The sequence below is a fragment of the Acanthochromis polyacanthus genome, chromosome 15 (genome assembly GCF_021347895.1).
Source record: "Acanthochromis polyacanthus isolate Apoly-LR-REF ecotype Palm Island chromosome 15, KAUST_Apoly_ChrSc, whole genome shotgun sequence".
Classification (NCBI taxonomy): domain Eukaryota; kingdom Metazoa; phylum Chordata; class Actinopteri; family Pomacentridae; genus Acanthochromis; species Acanthochromis polyacanthus.
Window position 1 is genome coordinate 13,910,309 of NC_067127.1, and position 17,172 is coordinate 13,927,480.

General features: G+C 37.5%; 1 protein-coding gene across 1 annotated transcript in view; it reads right to left on the minus strand.

Moving 5' to 3' along the window:
• Window positions 1-17,172, minus strand: part of wdr27 (WD repeat domain 27) — a 47,745-nt gene that overhangs the window by 26,522 nt on the left and 4,051 nt on the right. Inside the window, exons 5-14 of the mRNA XM_051960116.1 lie at window positions 16,504-16,616; window positions 15,539-15,612; window positions 10,587-10,656; window positions 9,861-9,929; window positions 9,670-9,773; window positions 8,534-8,623; window positions 7,534-7,655; window positions 4,662-4,795; window positions 2,865-2,959; window positions 1,127-1,248 (exon numbers count right to left, since the gene is read on the minus strand). Coding sequence (XP_051816076.1) covers window positions 1,127-1,248; window positions 2,865-2,959; window positions 4,662-4,795; window positions 7,534-7,655; window positions 8,534-8,623; window positions 9,670-9,773; window positions 9,861-9,929; window positions 10,587-10,656; window positions 15,539-15,612; window positions 16,504-16,616 — 993 coding nt within the window. The remainder of the gene's footprint in view (window positions 1-1,126; window positions 1,249-2,864; window positions 2,960-4,661; window positions 4,796-7,533; window positions 7,656-8,533; window positions 8,624-9,669; window positions 9,774-9,860; window positions 9,930-10,586; window positions 10,657-15,538; window positions 15,613-16,503; window positions 16,617-17,172) is intronic.

The following is a 17,172-nucleotide window of genomic DNA, read 5'->3' on the forward strand; positions in this document are numbered from 1 at the left end:
GAGTGATGCAATAGTCTTCATAGCACTATAATGGATGTGGATACAGGCCCAAGCTGTCTATTTGTTAGACACCAGCAAATTGGGTCCACATTGGTCCAAGACAGTGATGGGGGAGTAAGGCCACATAAACCCAAACTGCATCACGGAACAGCATTACTCCAAGGCCATCATCCAGCATGGAATCTTCTGCTGCCATCCCGTATGGAAGCCTTAATCCTGATGCACCAGGGACTTACATTTAAGATGAATGATACTGCTGATGGCACATCCTGTCTGCCTGTCATGGAAACATTTGGATAACCATGACCTTTTTCATTCACACCACAAACTAACACTTTTATTCCCTCAAAGACGAGCTGTGCCTTATGTAACTAGCGAAACGTTCATAGATGTCTTATGTAACACTATAGAATCTGCCAAATAGCAGACCCTTCAAGACTAAGATGGAAGACGGGGCTCACACTACCAATTGATGCCAAGCCAAGCAAATTCTTTGCTGTGTGGGTTAGGTCTAAATGCCACTCAATCTGCGTGTGGAGTGATGAGATGTCTCTGCCTCTATACATTTACAAAGGTTGGAGGTTATCACAGGTTTAAGTCAGGCTGAAAATGAGAAACATTCTGTGAAGTAGATCTGACAAAAATTCAGGAACATAAGAAACCTGCATATGGGCCTTTAAAGAAAACTACAGTTTGTCTAAAGTAATACAAGTAATTTGAAAGAAAACCGCTTCAGGATACAAAGGTACAAGGTTTAAGGCAAAAGTTTTAAGATTGAAAGGAGGAAACCATGAAACAAATGTAGAATGAAACAGTTTTCCGTTCTAACGGTCACTCACAATATAAAGCTTCTTCAGAGGTTTCCAGTTTTCCTAAAGACCATTGAAAACTGTTCCTCTGCCATGGGGCACTGCCTTCTAGGTAGTTTTCCAATGTCCATTAAATTAATATAAACATTTTGATTTCATATAAACAGAAACATAATCAGAAACATCAAATGCTGCCCCATTCACCCAAAGACCACTATTATTAAATAAGAGAGACAATTTTACAATAATTTGACTTATACAGCATTAACAAATAAAAAAAAAAAATCAGACTGTTGGGAACATTTAAATGGCCTCACCTTGTTCTGTGTGATGCAGTGGATTGCTCTGCTGTGAGCATCAGGCAACTCTGAGGCAACTGTACCTTTGTTCATGTCAAACACTTGAATGGACCGATCTGAGCCACACACCAGGACAATGTCTGAAAGCATATCTGTTAAGAGAGCTTCTGACATGTGTTTTCTTCTAGGACAGGTATTTCTGGGGCCAGCATTCTAAAGTAAAATAAAATACAGTATGCGGTATTGATCAATAACTTCCTCTCATTCTTCATGGGTCAGTGCTAAGAGCTGCTGCCATGATTTGCTGCATCTAAACTATGGATGTAGCTGCCATGACTTCATCCATTGGGTTGTGTAGCAACAAATTAGTTTGCCATTTGGCCATCACCATCATGCTTGTAAAGCAAGGTGTGGATCTGACTGAGAATTTGCATGCTGATACAGTATTAGTCTGTAAAACACAAGGTGCTCCCATCGTAAAACAGACTCTAGTTGATCATCTATTTTACTCTATATGGGATCATAATTTACAAAGGGAACATCATATTGAATTGATAGAGACCCTAAACCCCTTAGGAAAATGTTTACTGAGAGAATAAATTAAGGGAACAGCAGGGTAATTTTCTCATATACACTTCTATGTAATCCTACTGTTTTGCAACCTCCTGCTGGCTGTTAGAAAGAATGCAGGTTTAAGCCACTTCTGCTGTGGTTTCACTTTTCAGACCCGGAGGCCCTGTCCATTTTGCAGTCTATGGTGCCTTTACCTTTCTAAAAAGCTTTTAAAAGGTGGAATCTGCAGTTATGGCAAAAAAAAAAGACTGTGTATATTTAGCTAGTTAGCATATTTAGATAGTTAGCACACACCAGATTTATCACTGCTACCCTCTTTCCCTCTACTTCCTCTCCCCCTCCTTGTCTGAAGTATTGTTGTCTGAGCCACTTTGTTTGTTACCTACTTACAGAGCCCGGGGCTGTGTACAAACAGTGGATTTTTTTTCAGCTTACACACAGAACAGGCAGCTAATGGGCTGTGAGGGGATATTTGCTGTATTTGACCTAAAGTATGTTGGATTAGAATCACACATCCCATCTATAAAGCTCAGGTTTTCACAGTACCTGGCTGTAAATAAAGGAAGCATTTTGCAAATTATATAAAAACTAAATATTAAATATAAACATAATATAAATATCACAAATTATTCTCTAAGTATTTTCTCTTTATTTAGTTTACTGTCATGTTAAATAAAAGGAGAATCATTTACACAGGTGAACAAGTTTCCATTTGCATGATGTCCATAGTGTCACTGCTTTTAATGATCAGCAAATTGATTCATTTATTCAGAAAATCCAGACTTTAAATAAGTATTTGTATTATTGTATATGTCTTTTCACTTTAGACTATACAAAGTACAGTGATGCAAAAATGTACCCGACAGGATCTCCCTCATTCCAATGCTGTGGATTTATTGGAAAGTAAATGCACTGTAAACCCTAACGAGGGGTTGGAATGCAGACATTCTAAAAACTTAAAAACACCTAAATGATTTACAGGTAAAAACAGCAGTGGAAGCCCTAAAGCAACATGTGAAGTCTTTGTGAAGCACGGGCTGATTGCTGTGGTTGACATGGAAGTCGTCCAACCAGATGCTCTGAGTAAAACTACTGAAGGGATAGGTTCACTTTGTCAGCATGTGTGCGGTGTAAACTATAATACTTCCTGCAGCAAGAACAATAACAACAACAAGAAGGATACAAGAGAAGAAATCATTGATTGCAGACAAGGTTGTGACGTGTGTTGCTGATGTTGTAAAGCATCCTGCCTGTCTCACCACACTCCGTTGCTGACATCTAAGAAGAAAAACTGTTAGTTCAGGGTTTCTAGACAGTTTTCATTCCAAAATTCTGTACTTTTCCAGACTTGGATCTTAAACTTCTCTGTAGAAATTGTTGAAATACTGATGGCAAGATATTAATTCTGTAAATACACATGTTGAAATTCCTACCATTACATTCTGACTTTACATGCGATCATGCTGCCAAGATACTGCAGCTCATGCAAATCAAGTTTGAAAAACGTTCAATGCAGTATTTTATTCAGGCTGGAATGCTAAAATAGTGACCAACAAGCAGGAGCAACATGTCTACCACACCTACTTATACATACTATTTTCCCATAATACATTGAAATAATACTATAACATTATAGTTCCCTCTGTATAGGTGTAGAAGCAGCTCTGTGTAGAAGTGTGTATTCAGTCACACTTCATGCCTTGCTCTCAGGTTTACTCTGGCCCATGTTCTCTGACACAGTGGTATACGTTTTGGCTACCTGCTCCACATCCCATGAAAAATACTCTGCTTGTATGATCAGCTTTTAGTCTGGAAATACAAACACTTTTCTATGCTGACCAGACTAGGGAATTACTAAAATCTAATTCATACATTTCCATAGTGCATGGAACCCTATTAGTTGGGTCATTTTAAAAAACAGTTTAGATAGTAAGTATATGAACAAAACTTTAACATAAAGAACCATGCTTCACCCGTCTGGGCTCTATGGCTTTATGGAAGAAATCAGTAAGAAGCACTATCCTTTAAAACTGATTTTGTTTTCACAGACTAATGAGAGTTTATGTGTTTCCATTCACAAAATGCATCACACAAATAAGTAGAGGAAAAAACATGAATAAGCAGCATGTACTGCTGAAAGAGGGTATGGAGGCCCTTTATTGTAATTTTCCTTTCCTCCATAACAAGCCCTGACAGTTAACAGTACACAGTCAAGCAGTTTGGGTGGTATTGAGTGTCAGCAGTGTCTGCGGCAGCGGCTAAATAAAGCCAGGCCCCCATCAAATCAGTACCAAAGCGAGCTTAACGAACAAAGCCTGCTCCCCATAGACTTTTATATACAGTCTATGCTGCTCCTGAATAGAATACATACATTTTAAAATAGCTCAATTCGAATTCCTGTTTCTACCTAAGTTGCAATATTCTTGCACTTTTTTAAAATTTTCATTGGTAGTTATAAAAATTGCTGAGTGACTTCAGGTGAGTAGCGGCAGAACACTGGTTTGTATATTTAAAAAAAAGGCCTGTCTCGTCTGCAAGTAAGGCTAATGTGTTCTTAAGAAAGGCATTTAATCCCAATTTGTCAGTATTATATTTTAGAAGCCAATAATACAATCATGCAGCCTTGACAAGATGTTCGCATTCACAATGTTTGTACAGCCCAAGAGTATATTTTTGAGTTCTGATAGCATAGTTAATGTATGATTTGAAGCCTTACCAGTAAAAGATATTGTTGAATCCCCTTTGTTTCACTAAAAAAAAAACTATTTTACCTGACTACTTAGCTGTGACCCGGGTCTTTAAATGTCAGCCCAAACTCTATTGGGTTCCTTAAATTTTGGAGCACAATGAATCTTCATAACAAAGTACACAAGAAGAAGCAAAACCAACACAAAACCAACAGCTAGCTTAAGCCTCGCAATCAAGCATGCATGCCTGTTTGCATGTCAGTCTATATACGGGAATAATCAACTTTAATTACCTTTTTATGTCGTCATGTGTGTTGTCCACATTATACAGGTACAAGTATAGAGAGGGTCCAGAAGCCAGAAGTAGAAATTTGTCAAGATAATAAAACTGAGCACCTTTAATGGGTCTGGAGAACATGGTGTTGCCCTAAAAAAAAGAGATGACAGAGACAAACATCAAGCTAATATCTTTAAAAGATTAGAGCATGTGTGATGTACAAAAACCGAAGACTAAAACAAAAATATTACCTAATTTAAATGAATGAATGAGACAAATGGATAATAATGGATTTGACCAATGTCTTTTACTTTTCTTACACTGTTTTTTAATAACTTGTAATATTATTGTTGCAAGCAGAGTTTGATTGTAACATCCTTCAACATTCCTCTGCCTGAAGCAACATGAAGTCACAGCTCCTATATAGTTTGTTTTTTTTTTATCTCAACATGATGCATACAAAATCCTCAAGCATGAAATGATAACCTGCAGATGAAGTGCTAGTATTAGCAGTGTTATCCCAGCAAAACCCAGAGCAATTAATTTCTGGGTGGTCACTCAAGACAAGTTTTAGTTTTCCATCGCCGTTGTTCATCAAGAAGTTTTTCATATCACGCAGAAAAAGGTACTTAAGAAAATCTATGTCATTAAAGGAGGGTGTTGACCGAGGAAAAGGCATCCTCATCAGGAACACTTCGTTCTCCTTAAACATCACATAGCATTGTCAGAACCTATTAAAGTAACAGAAGCACAGAGATAGGACGTTGAGTCACATATTTTACTCTGTCCAGGTTTAGAAATTTACCAATCATCCAAAAAATATGACTTTTAAAAACTCATTTTGACTGAAATTTTAGGAATATTGTGTGTTCCTTTGAGGTTATGTCTTTAAAGATTTCAAGCATAACGGTGCAAAGCTATTTGTAATTCTGGCTCACCCCGGTATACCTCTTGTCCCCGAAAAGACTTCAATTTGTTTCCAAGTTGTTTCACCAGAACTCCACACAGTCTAAGCCAGCCAAGCTCTAAACAATCTCACTGAGTGAAGCAAGGCAGGGATGGTTAGCATCAGCAATGGTGAGACCCCTGGTTTTAAGGACAGACCTTTGGTTTCACTTGGCATGGGAAAGAAGACGTACTTCTGACTGTCCCATTAACCTGATACCTAATGAAGTAAGGAGGTTCTGCATATGATCATAGTTTTGGATGCGAGAGAAAGCTGCTATTCATAAGCCAAAATACACACCATTTCATCACAAAATTAATTTGACCTTCTCTTTTTGAATTCTATGAGGCAACTCATAGTAGAAATGAAAAAGACAAACTAAGCTTTTAAATTGAGTTTTATATAAATGTGTCAAATACACTTTTTGAGAATTATAGACATTCCCCTTGGTAAAGTCTATTGTAAAGGAGTGCTACGATTGAGTTTCTAATAAATTACAGAAAAAGAAATTTGATAATTAAATTAGACTGACACAGCACTAAACACAAACACTATAGTGCAAAATTACTTAAAAGTCAAATTAATTCAAAGTGCTTCTCCTCTCAATTACTGCATGATGTACAATTGGACAAGTAGATTATTTCCTTTTATGAACAATTAAAAACAGATTAAGTATATTTAAAACACAGGCCAAAAAGTATAAACTTAATGCACCAAAAGTGAATACACCTGTGATCCAAAAAACAAATCGAGTATACCTGTGATTTCCACTTGCCTAATTGCATGACCATGATTATAGATGACTTGTGAATCTCGGTATAGAATGAACTGTAGTACTGCTAGCCAGAGCGGCAGTGCTGTTTTCTTACAATCAAGCCATAGATAGTGCTGTCACAATCTACCTCTGAAAAAACAATCTGCATTAGTTGAGATTTGGCACAGGGGGGTTAATCATTTGAAATTTGAGTTTTTGTCATAGCTTAGACAATGTGAAAGACAGTGCATTACATCAGCGTCCATAAAGACAACCCTTGTTTGCTGTTTGAACACTAAACTGCAAGATTAAACTTGATTAAACTCGCTGTCTGCAGCACATGTAGTGGAGTACATTTATAACATAACAGCTGAAAAGGAAAATTTTGGGTTGCCAATGAAATCACAATGTGAGAGATAACCTCTTTAAACAGTATTCATTTGTGACAGTTTGGTCAATAGGAAACGCTCTTTTCAGATGCGTTTTACATTTATTTTTTTTGCACAAAGTTACCTTTGTAATATTGAATACAATCTTTTTTTTAAATGTCCACTTTGGTCCCCAAATTTTTCCCTATGGTTGTGATGCTCAGTCAAACATTGTGTCTACATGGAAAGTTGCAGACTATTGCTGAAAAGTTAATAAACAATGACCTCATCATTTTCCATTTCCAATATAACTCTAGCATTACCTGCATTAATAATTTAGGTCACCCTTTGTATTACTCTCAATACACCATGCATTCTTGATGCAGTGTGCCATTTTATCACAGAACCAAAATCTGAGACATTAGACTCTGAAGAACATCAGGTGAGAACATAAAGGGAAACACTGTGGATACAGTACCAATCACACTTGAATGACAGAAAAACAGCATGACAGAATCCCTCAAGCACTTATAGCTGTCTTTGAAAAGATGAGTAGGCGTGTCTGCAGTTAGTTTGTCTGACTTCTAAACCAACATAACTTACAGACTTTCCCAATGAGGACATTTTTGTTATATGAGGTCACCCTGACTGGCCCTGGTCATTTCACAGTGTTTTTATGGTTAGGACTTGGACTTAGGATAATAAGGTTTCATTATGGATTAAGATCGGGCATGTAGTGGTGATGTGTAAGATTTGGGTCTGAAAGTAATACTTCAAAAAAACATAAGTACAAGCATGTGAAAATTCATAAGGAAAATACCATGATAATTGCAGGTTCCGAGCAGCAGTGTGTCCAGATTCGCAGTGACAGGTCTTCTGACGCACTCAACCACCACTGTCTGCTGAGGCTCCAGCTCACACTGCTCACTGGCTTGTCGTGCCCTACATGCAACGAGAGGTGTTTGAATTTAACCTGAAAATCAAGTGTGTAGCAGCAACATTTACTTTTATGGTCCTGTTCAGAGAGGCAGACTTACTGAATAAAAGAGGCTCATGATGACCTACACGCCACCTCAATTTCTGTCTTTTTATCTCTGCTGCCCCCTTGTGGAGGCTACATTCTAGCTGCACACGAGCTATCAAGTGCAAAACAGATGCTTGACATACATTGGTCTCCTTTCTTTGCCTGCCAGCGTTTACTTTACTGCCTAGAAGCACATAGACAGAGCAACTGCTCTCAGAGATTCTTAGTGTAGAATAGTGTGAAATTATATTAGTTCAAAACTAGAAGGTCCCACAAGAGAATGTATCCCTTTTACCTTTCTTTTACCTTGCTTTTATTATATGACAGGTAAAGTCTTGCATTGGAATACAATCAAGACACAGTTTTCTGATAAAAACAGAACTCTTTATCTACAGTTTTGACAGTGATAGCTGAGTAAGTGAATTTGGATTTGCCTTAACTCTTTCATCTTAAGCCATGGATCCATTTCAAAGTAAATTGAAATTAATCAAAATAGCTCAAATATGTTAGAGCTAAATCCAAGCTGGGGATGAAATTCTTACTATGCACGTCCTCCTTATCTCTTGAAAACATCACAGATAAAGTCTTAACCTTAGGTAACTTGAAAACGTGAGCACATATTGCAAGGAGTCAATCATAAAACTGTACTTCAAATGTTATGAACAGAATGAATCATTCCTTGCATAAAAGAAAACATTCAAATGCAACACTGATAAAAGCACTGACATATTCAAGGGCAATTGTGAAGCACAACAGAGGGTTACAAGGCATGGATGCTCATGTCCATTTCACAAACCTAAGTAGACAGCTGGATTGCCAGCAAGGCAGGACTTATACAGAAACACTGAGCTGTCGCCAAGACCACACAGGATTTGTTTTCCGTCGCCTGGGAGGGACAAGGAAACACAGAATTCTTTTATTAAGATTTCTCTCTCAACAGCTGATTTATTACTACCAAAAACGAGCGAGCGGTTTTTAAACATAACCGTGAAATGTTTTGTCTGAAACAGGAACAGTCGTCCTAAAATATCATTCTGTAACAGCGGCAGTGGTATTGTGACCCGTCCAGGAGAGGATGGTGGGCAAAACTGGATGTAATATACAGCCAGAGTTCACTTTATTAGAAAAAGAATCTAATAAATAACAATCTAATGCAACTATTTCACTGTGAAGTCGACTTTTATGATTCCTTTTTTCTGCAGTATTTAGTCACCGTCATGGAGATGTGAATTATGTTTTAGCACTGACTGCAGTCACAGTTACTGTGTTATACTGAGAGGTGTTTTAATACACTGCTCTCCTCATTTATGTAACAGGAAAAAAAAAAAGGAATATCCTTTACTATAATGTAGGCCACAGCATTACCGTTATACCCTCAGTAATAAAAACATATTCAAATGTACACATTTCACCGAAAAAATTAGGAGTTTTGTAAGGAAATCTTTATGAAAGGGCTGCCATATTGAATAGCACAAGATTGTCCAGCTGTACCTAATAAATATAATTAAAATTAAAAGTGAAACAATACTTTAGCTCTATTTGTGCTGAGAAAATATTGTGAATTTAATCTTCACGGAATCTCTGCAATTCAACTACATGTATGTTCTTCTTCAGTGCATCCATGTTGAAGAATCATGGAGTATTATTGTATGTTCCCAACACAGGACCATTTGAGGGTTTGGGATTGATAGACTATCACATAAATAGAGCAGTTACAATCACATTTACAGCAAATCTAGTCAGTGTTCATCAGTCAACATTGAATAAAGTTCAAAGAATCTATTTCTTAGTGCAAAATTTCAGATCCTTTTCCTTCTTTATCTGTTTACTCATCTTTATTCCCTTTCGATTTTGATGTTAACCAATGGTAAAACAGGAAAACAGCTTGACTGAATGCGTGTCGAAAAGACAGAGTTATTATAATTGATTTACCTGAATACTGAAGGCATGAGACTTGTTTGCTGGCAATGCTTAAATCAATACATGGAATAGTTGGTGCCGCACTGTCTGCTGGGTAATCTCTGTGGAGTAAACCTCTAAATGACAAAAGCATGTTAACCGATCACATGAAAAATCCAATTTTTGGATAGTGTGTCTCAATGAAAGTATGATGGACGGCTTACGTTTTTTTGTGAGATTGTTTAGGGGAAGAATTCTTCTGAACATTTGTTTTGGGAGAAAACATTGTCATTCTGAAAAACAAAACCAAAATTTTCTGTCATGTTTCATATATCTATTTATTTGTTCCATCAAAATACATTTAAATTTTACTTTTAAAGGGAGCTTTTCAGAGTGCTAAGGGTAAGATTACAGTGCCCTATAAAAGTCAAGTGCTATGACAGAGGGCATTTGGTGGATGCCTTTTATCTAAATACTTTTACAGTAACATCTGTGATACATGTTCGTATGGGCAGTCCTGAGAGACACTGAAACAATAACAGAGACTCAGTGATGGCTGAAAGGGTGGCTACGTCGTCTGAGAATGATTTTTTTTTTCCATTTTACGCATGTGCAATTCTGTCTCAACTCTGTCTGATACTGTAGCCCTGCTATACAGGAGAACGACTAGTACGCCATATGCTGCAATACGTGAAAGAGACTGCATAGAATCTGATATACAAAGTGGAAGGTTTTTTGATCAGCACAACTGTTGCCTCAAACATCACTGCTTAAAGTCGAGTGCTGCGCTCCTCCAACAGATGTAGCCCATAGGTACACAATGTGAAAAAAAATATCTGTTCAGTTTCTTGAATAGGTGCTGTAAGTTTGCGGTTTGTTCATTTTATAAAATATTCTAATAAATTGTCATTTCCTTTCCTATAGAGCAAAAATGTATTTCTTTAACATACCTTGGGGCACTGGTGTATCCAGATGACTTCACTTTTGTGTGGAAAACCAAAGGCTGGTCCTTTATACCTGCTGGAAGACACAAGTTCCGGCACAACAAATATTGAATATACTGAAAAGAAAGAGCCTATTTACAAAGGACTGCATGTGACATATCCCTGTTATTACGATACAGTTAATCATTATGCTGGAGGGTTTCATGAGCTTTACTAGAAAAGGAGGGTTTGAGATTACTGAGTGATCACTCTGTGCTGTGAGCATTAAGTGCATCAGCAACAAACTGTGGGATGGTTCATCCTGCTCCCTGTTCACTGTCAGTGCCTTTCCTATATTACAATGAGCTCACTTTTTCCATAGCCATTAAAATGTGTGAGCCTTTCCAAAAACTATTCTCCTGTCAAACACAGGCAAAGTAAGAAGAAGTCACAGAATCTCAGAGCAGCAACTTAAGCTGTACCAGAAAAAAAACACACAAAACAAAAAAAATACATACAGAATTAGTTAACAGCCTTGACTGCAATTCAACACTAGTTCATCATCAAACCAGAAATTAAGCTGCAAATGTGTATTTTTCAAGGATCCCTTTTGTTAATTAATTTAGTGGGCAAACAAAACGTCTAAATAGTAAATGAGTTAAACCTCTTTCCATGCAAGAAACTGTCAGTACTTTACTTTGTAAGACATTGCAGGTTAGTGAAAAATTACTATTGAACATGAAGCTGAAAAACACAGACTGATGGGGGCTGTTGTCAGATCATGACTGATATGCTGTAAACACATCAATGTGATTGATGTGGAAAAATTCATCATTTTGATCGATTTCACCGCAAGTGAACCTGAGAAAAAAACAAAAGAAAAAAGAAAAAACACTACCATCTTACAGTAAAGTTGGCAACAGGTGGCACATGACAAGTCAGTAGTTTTCATCCTACTATATATCTTAAAATGTACAAAACTTGAACTGCAAACCAGGCTCAACTGCCTATAAATCAATCCGTTTTAGGCTCTCAGACAATACAGTGTTGGCACAGTCAGAAGACAAAAATAAAGATATTTAAGTAAGGAAAACCACCCTGTCGAAAACAAAAGAAACCCATCTGGATCTCTTTTCAGTCTTCTCTTATCTGGGAGTGCTTTTCATCTTTGATCAGCAGTGCCAATGTCCACTACAGCTTTGGCTTGAAGGTTATTTTACTGCGAAGCATGCTTGACATCAATTCGATTTTGAGTTTAAAATTTGAGGAACATGCTAGGTACAAGTTGTTTCGTCGGTCTGTTGATCCCCAAAGAGGACTACTCTTGATGCTATTTATACTGTGTTTCTATGGGAGCAATATTGTTATTTAAGTACTTTTACCTTCTCTAGCTTCAATTTTTTTCATGAAGATTTCTTTTTTCTACCAGATGTTTACAAAGCAAATGAAAAACTTTCAGTGAACCTGATATTGAATGTAGGTCCAAGGGGTACTGTATAGTTTCAATTAGCAAAGACCTTGAGAGCTTGACCGTGTAACGTCTTGTGACACTGGTCGTTTTCATGCAGTTCATGCAGTCGTTTTGATCCAGAGCAGATTTTATGCAGAAAACCAAGCCTTTAGGCCAGCAATCTAATTACCTGAGGACGCAATCACCTGGCATTGCTCCACAGCCCTATTGACCCCCTGCTGATATATGATGGTCATTTAGTTTTATGGGGCAGTAAAAATCTCATAATTTACGCTGACTTTACACCCAGCGCTATTTGAAGCAAAGTGAGACTTTCAGACAAATTTCCAAGTCGAGTCATATCAGCATAAAATCACAGCTGTTTGCTCTGTGCTCCTTTTACAGCTCTCATTATGTGAGATTTAGCTTAATGAAGAAAAATTATTCAAAAATGTTTCATAACACTGAAATTCTTCAGAGTACCTCAAAACACCAAGATGTTTAACTATGAATGCAACAGCTAAAACAGCCAAAAGACATTATTATAATAAGGTTTTGTCTGCAATCACACAGCACACAAGGTGGGTTGTCCACAGTGTTTGGGTTTGCACCTGTGGGACCAGCAATCATATGTGATTGTTAGCATTAACAACTTAAAATGTGCATTCTATTGGTTATTATAGGAAATGGGATTTTTCAAAAACTCTGTTCCACTAAGTCTCCTACACAGTCTAAGAGCAGTAAATGTCAAAAGTCAGACCTCCTTCTGAGTTGGTTGAATATGGCCCAAGAAAAACTCGAAATAATTCAAGCTTCTAAAAATGTATAAAACGTGGCAGGGAGAGTCTATATATATCAAATATATTTTGGCTATGACCATGAGCCTGTGGTATGAGTTATTGCTTTACTGACCTGTGAAAAGTGGGGCACACAGTAGTAGAAAGGATTGAAAACAGAAGTGAAAAGGCACCAGAAGCCCAACGGCTAAAAAATGACAGGAGTTACAAATCTGGAGCCAAAGTAAGGCTCACCTGGTTACACCTGGTATTGTTATGTGATCCTACCTGGATAGTGACATCTGATCCATTAAGCATTTCATTTACATTTTATTAAAGTGATCTCAATTTAACAATACAACTACAACAACTTGTAGCCTTTGTGGTAGCAGGAAAAGCCAGCATTAGGTGACCTTTCACTTTGTGCTTTTTTATCCTCAGAAGTGGCCAATATGGTGTTTGCATTTATACTTGACTGAGATCCAAACTGAGTTCAAGCCTGACCACCTCCATATGCGGTATTACTGATGTAATTGCATTCTGAGGCTAATGCGCTCTGTGAGCATTTGCACCTCATAATAACATACATTTTGCTTTATCTAGAAAAGCTATCTGGATACAGATAGGTGTGAATGCTAGTGGGAAATGGCCTACATACATGGGTCTGACAGCAGGAGGAATGGTGTCTGAACCATATGCTGACCATATGGGACATATACAGTAAGGGAAACTGCACAAATGGGATGAAGAATTCACCACTATGTTATCACTAAAATATATAAATAGAGAACTGAGTGTTTATTAGGGGCACAGAACAAAAATGAAGCCACTGTAAACAGTGCCAAGTTCAACAATACTTAAAAGAATGAGAGACTTTTCTCTTTCATTCAAACTGAACTAGTCAAGACCTCATTAGTTTTGCATAGTTGGACCTATCTCCACAGAGCTGTGTCAGAAGTGCAGAATGGTCTGGTGGGATGTCAATATCCTGGTAGGGGGTGGTGGGGGGGGATGTTTTGCCACATTTGCATCTCTTTAAACCAATCACTATTGACTTGGGCTTTGCAAAGCTCAGGATGTAGTGATGTTGTCCCTGCAAAATAATTACTGGGGAATAGTTTTGTTGGAACATTTGCATGCAAGTAGGTGAGCATCCAAAATGGATAATTCACCAAACAAAGCAAGATTTGCACGATACAAATCTTCAGCTAAGCTTGAAATTTTCAGCGTGCTGGTTGTTAACAGAGGTTGTTGCTGTTTTTTTCCTGTAGTGAAGTGCATTCTAAAAAATGGTAAGGCCGATAGCAGAAGAGGGCAGGAAAGTTGCATGAAATGCATGGCAGAAATGGCAGGCTTATACTTGAAGTCTACATCTGGTGAGTCATACTAAAGCCTCAAACTTACTTGTCCCTCACAGATTGTTTTCTCATTACATTCTACCCAAAAGCTTCGAAAGACAAAGCTGACACTAATGCTTCATGCTCTATGTCATGTCAAAGTAAAACAAAGTCTTGCAGCAGTCATTCAGTTCAGATTTCTTTTCAAAATCATGTCTTATTTGTATCAAGTACCCTTAACTTCCAATAAATTTACTAATTCCTGACCTAGAAATGCTAATGAATCAGTTTGTCCGTATTTTCATGTTTGCTGGTATTTAAAAAAGGATTCAAGGTGAGTTATGAACATGCAATCAAGGTTATTCAGTGCTAACTGCTGTTTTGGTAATCCTAACTATAAATCAACTTAATCCTGGCAGCAAGAACCAGGAATTTATTATACAGTACATCATACAAAAAGTAATGACAGCTGATTATCATCATCTCAAAGAGCCAACAGTCCTGGGTCACTTCATGATTATGTTACATAGCAATTTTACGTGACAGCAGATATCTAATCTGCACCCACAGCTCTTTTTTAAAAAAGATCCTTCAGACTTGTGCCAGACTTACAATGGAAGAACACTTTCCTTTCCAGGAGTCTCAGAGGTTTATGGTGCAATTTGTATACAATACTGCAGATATCTTTAAGAGTACAGAGATGCACAGGGGCAGCATGGTGGGTTAGTCCGTAAATGTTTGTGGTTTTTGGTCTGACGCTGCAGTCACACAGCACTGCTAGACTTCCTCGAAGATCCCCTACATAGTTTGGCACTGGCAAATCCCTTAACTCCAGCTGTAGGGAGCCCAACTAATACTGGCTTTCTCAGCACTAACTCTCTGTAAGAGCAACATGTAAACCTCAATGTACGGTAGGTCTCCAGCAGAATGGTTTCAAGCTGCCAGGTCCTAATGACACGGCTCACTTTACCAATACAACACTGAATGAAGCAAGCGTACAAAAAAAAAAAATGGGTTAATGCGATGGAATCACTCGAAATGTGCTGCTCTTTTACTGATGCATAGTTTGAAAAATCTGTCAACGTTGCAACCGTAGGGAATAATAAGCACATCCACACTCAGCACAATGCAAAGGATAGAATCTTATACGCGGACTGTACTTACAGTTAATGAGGATGTTTTAGCAGCTCTTGTAATAGCCAAACAGACTTTTATAAACCTAGAAGTACAGTTTAAGAGAACCATCTGTGGCCAAGAAAAACAGACAACGAGCCAGTCATGGAGTGAACTATATAATAGGTCATACTTATAAAACCCAAAGTCATCAAACAGCAGTTGCCCCCGTTTTATTATATGTGAATAAACATAGGTGAGAGGTTAGTGAGTGAGTGTTCAGACAGCTACAGAGATGCTGACCTTTCTTTTTAGGATGACTGGGTTCCTTCTTCTTCAACTCAACTTTCAGAGGAGAGTCAAGCAGTGGAGGAGCACTGAAAACAAGGGAGGGGTGAATGGGGGAAAAGAGTTACTGGAAATGAAGGAGCACAGCATTTTCCACCTCCACCGTTATGGATTATTAGTCCTAATTCTCAGTACCATGATATTGTTGACTCATGAAAAAACAGATGGTGGCATGAATGGTTATATTAGAGAAAGTTAATATGGAAATGTCAGAGTCAGAAAGCATTACAGGCAGGAGACCAACTGGAAAACAGGCCACACTCATGTGTCGTACTGCTGGTGAGTCAGATGACCAGTGCCGGAGAATAACTAATACAAGTCTGTAGGTCTATTGTTTTTGCAAGTTCTAACAAGCTGACATGATTGTGCTTTGGCTCATAAATTGCAAATGTGTTAAAGGAGAAAAACATATAAAGATGATGAAATTAGCACTTACTGGTGCTGCTGGACTTTGCTAAGTAATCATTTATGGAGGTACAAGTAATACCTGAATGAATTTTGTTTCTTCCCCTGAGGACGATTTAAAAGTTTTGGCATTTACAAAGCGATGTTGTTATGAGGGCAATAAGTATAATTCTGGGTTAAGGAGCACATCCATTACAGACAAATGTATTAAAACCTATGCACATTTAAAAGACATATAAAAAAAAATATTCACAGCATCCAGTCAGTCGTGGCTTCAACCAAATGATTACGTGAGCTACAGAAAAGCTGTTGTTTTCTCGTATTTGTGTCATTTATGGACTGTTTCATCATATGGGATGCATTATTAGAATATTTCAGCTGACATAGTGTCCCTGAATAAGACCATGGGCTTCTACTAATGAGCTGTTTTGTTACAAAAAAAAAAAAAAATGGTCACTTTAGGATATCACAACACTGTAGCATCAGCTAATATTTATCTTTTACTCAGGATTTACCTTGGGAACACCGAAAAGCCTTCACCAACAGCCCACATCTTCCCAAGGTCACGCAGATACAACTCCAACAGAACCACATTTGGAGTAAACAAAGAGCTCAATAAAACCAACATCTGTGTTGCAAAAAATTCAATCGAGACAGAAAAAGAAAGAAAGAAAAGATACTGTGAATGTTGTTACATTTTTATGCTGCACTACAAAACATAATTGCTTCTTTGCTGCAACAGAAAAGTATCCCGTTCCCTAAGTAAGCAAACACACACACAAAGTTAAGTCTTAGAAAAAAAAAGAAAAAGAAACTCTTATCATATAAATAATGTGTCTTCAAAATTGCACATAATCCCTGAATGGATTGTAAAAACATAAAGTGTTAATAGCTGCATTACAAAAACACCTAAGCTCAAGCATAAAAGCACTCAAAGCAGTAAAAATACGATTGGAAAGAAAATGAAAAACTCCACATTCATCCAGTTACTTAGAAGGAACTGATCTAAGTGGTTACAGTTGCAACAAAAGAAAAGTAAGATTAGGGATTGATTACAAGCATCCTGAGTCAATATTACATAACATGGCAATTGAATTATAGGAGGTAAAAGGCAATTTAGTGACCTAATGCTTAAAATTTGCTGACTTAATGTTGTTTATCAGGATTTTACGGGAATTACTCAC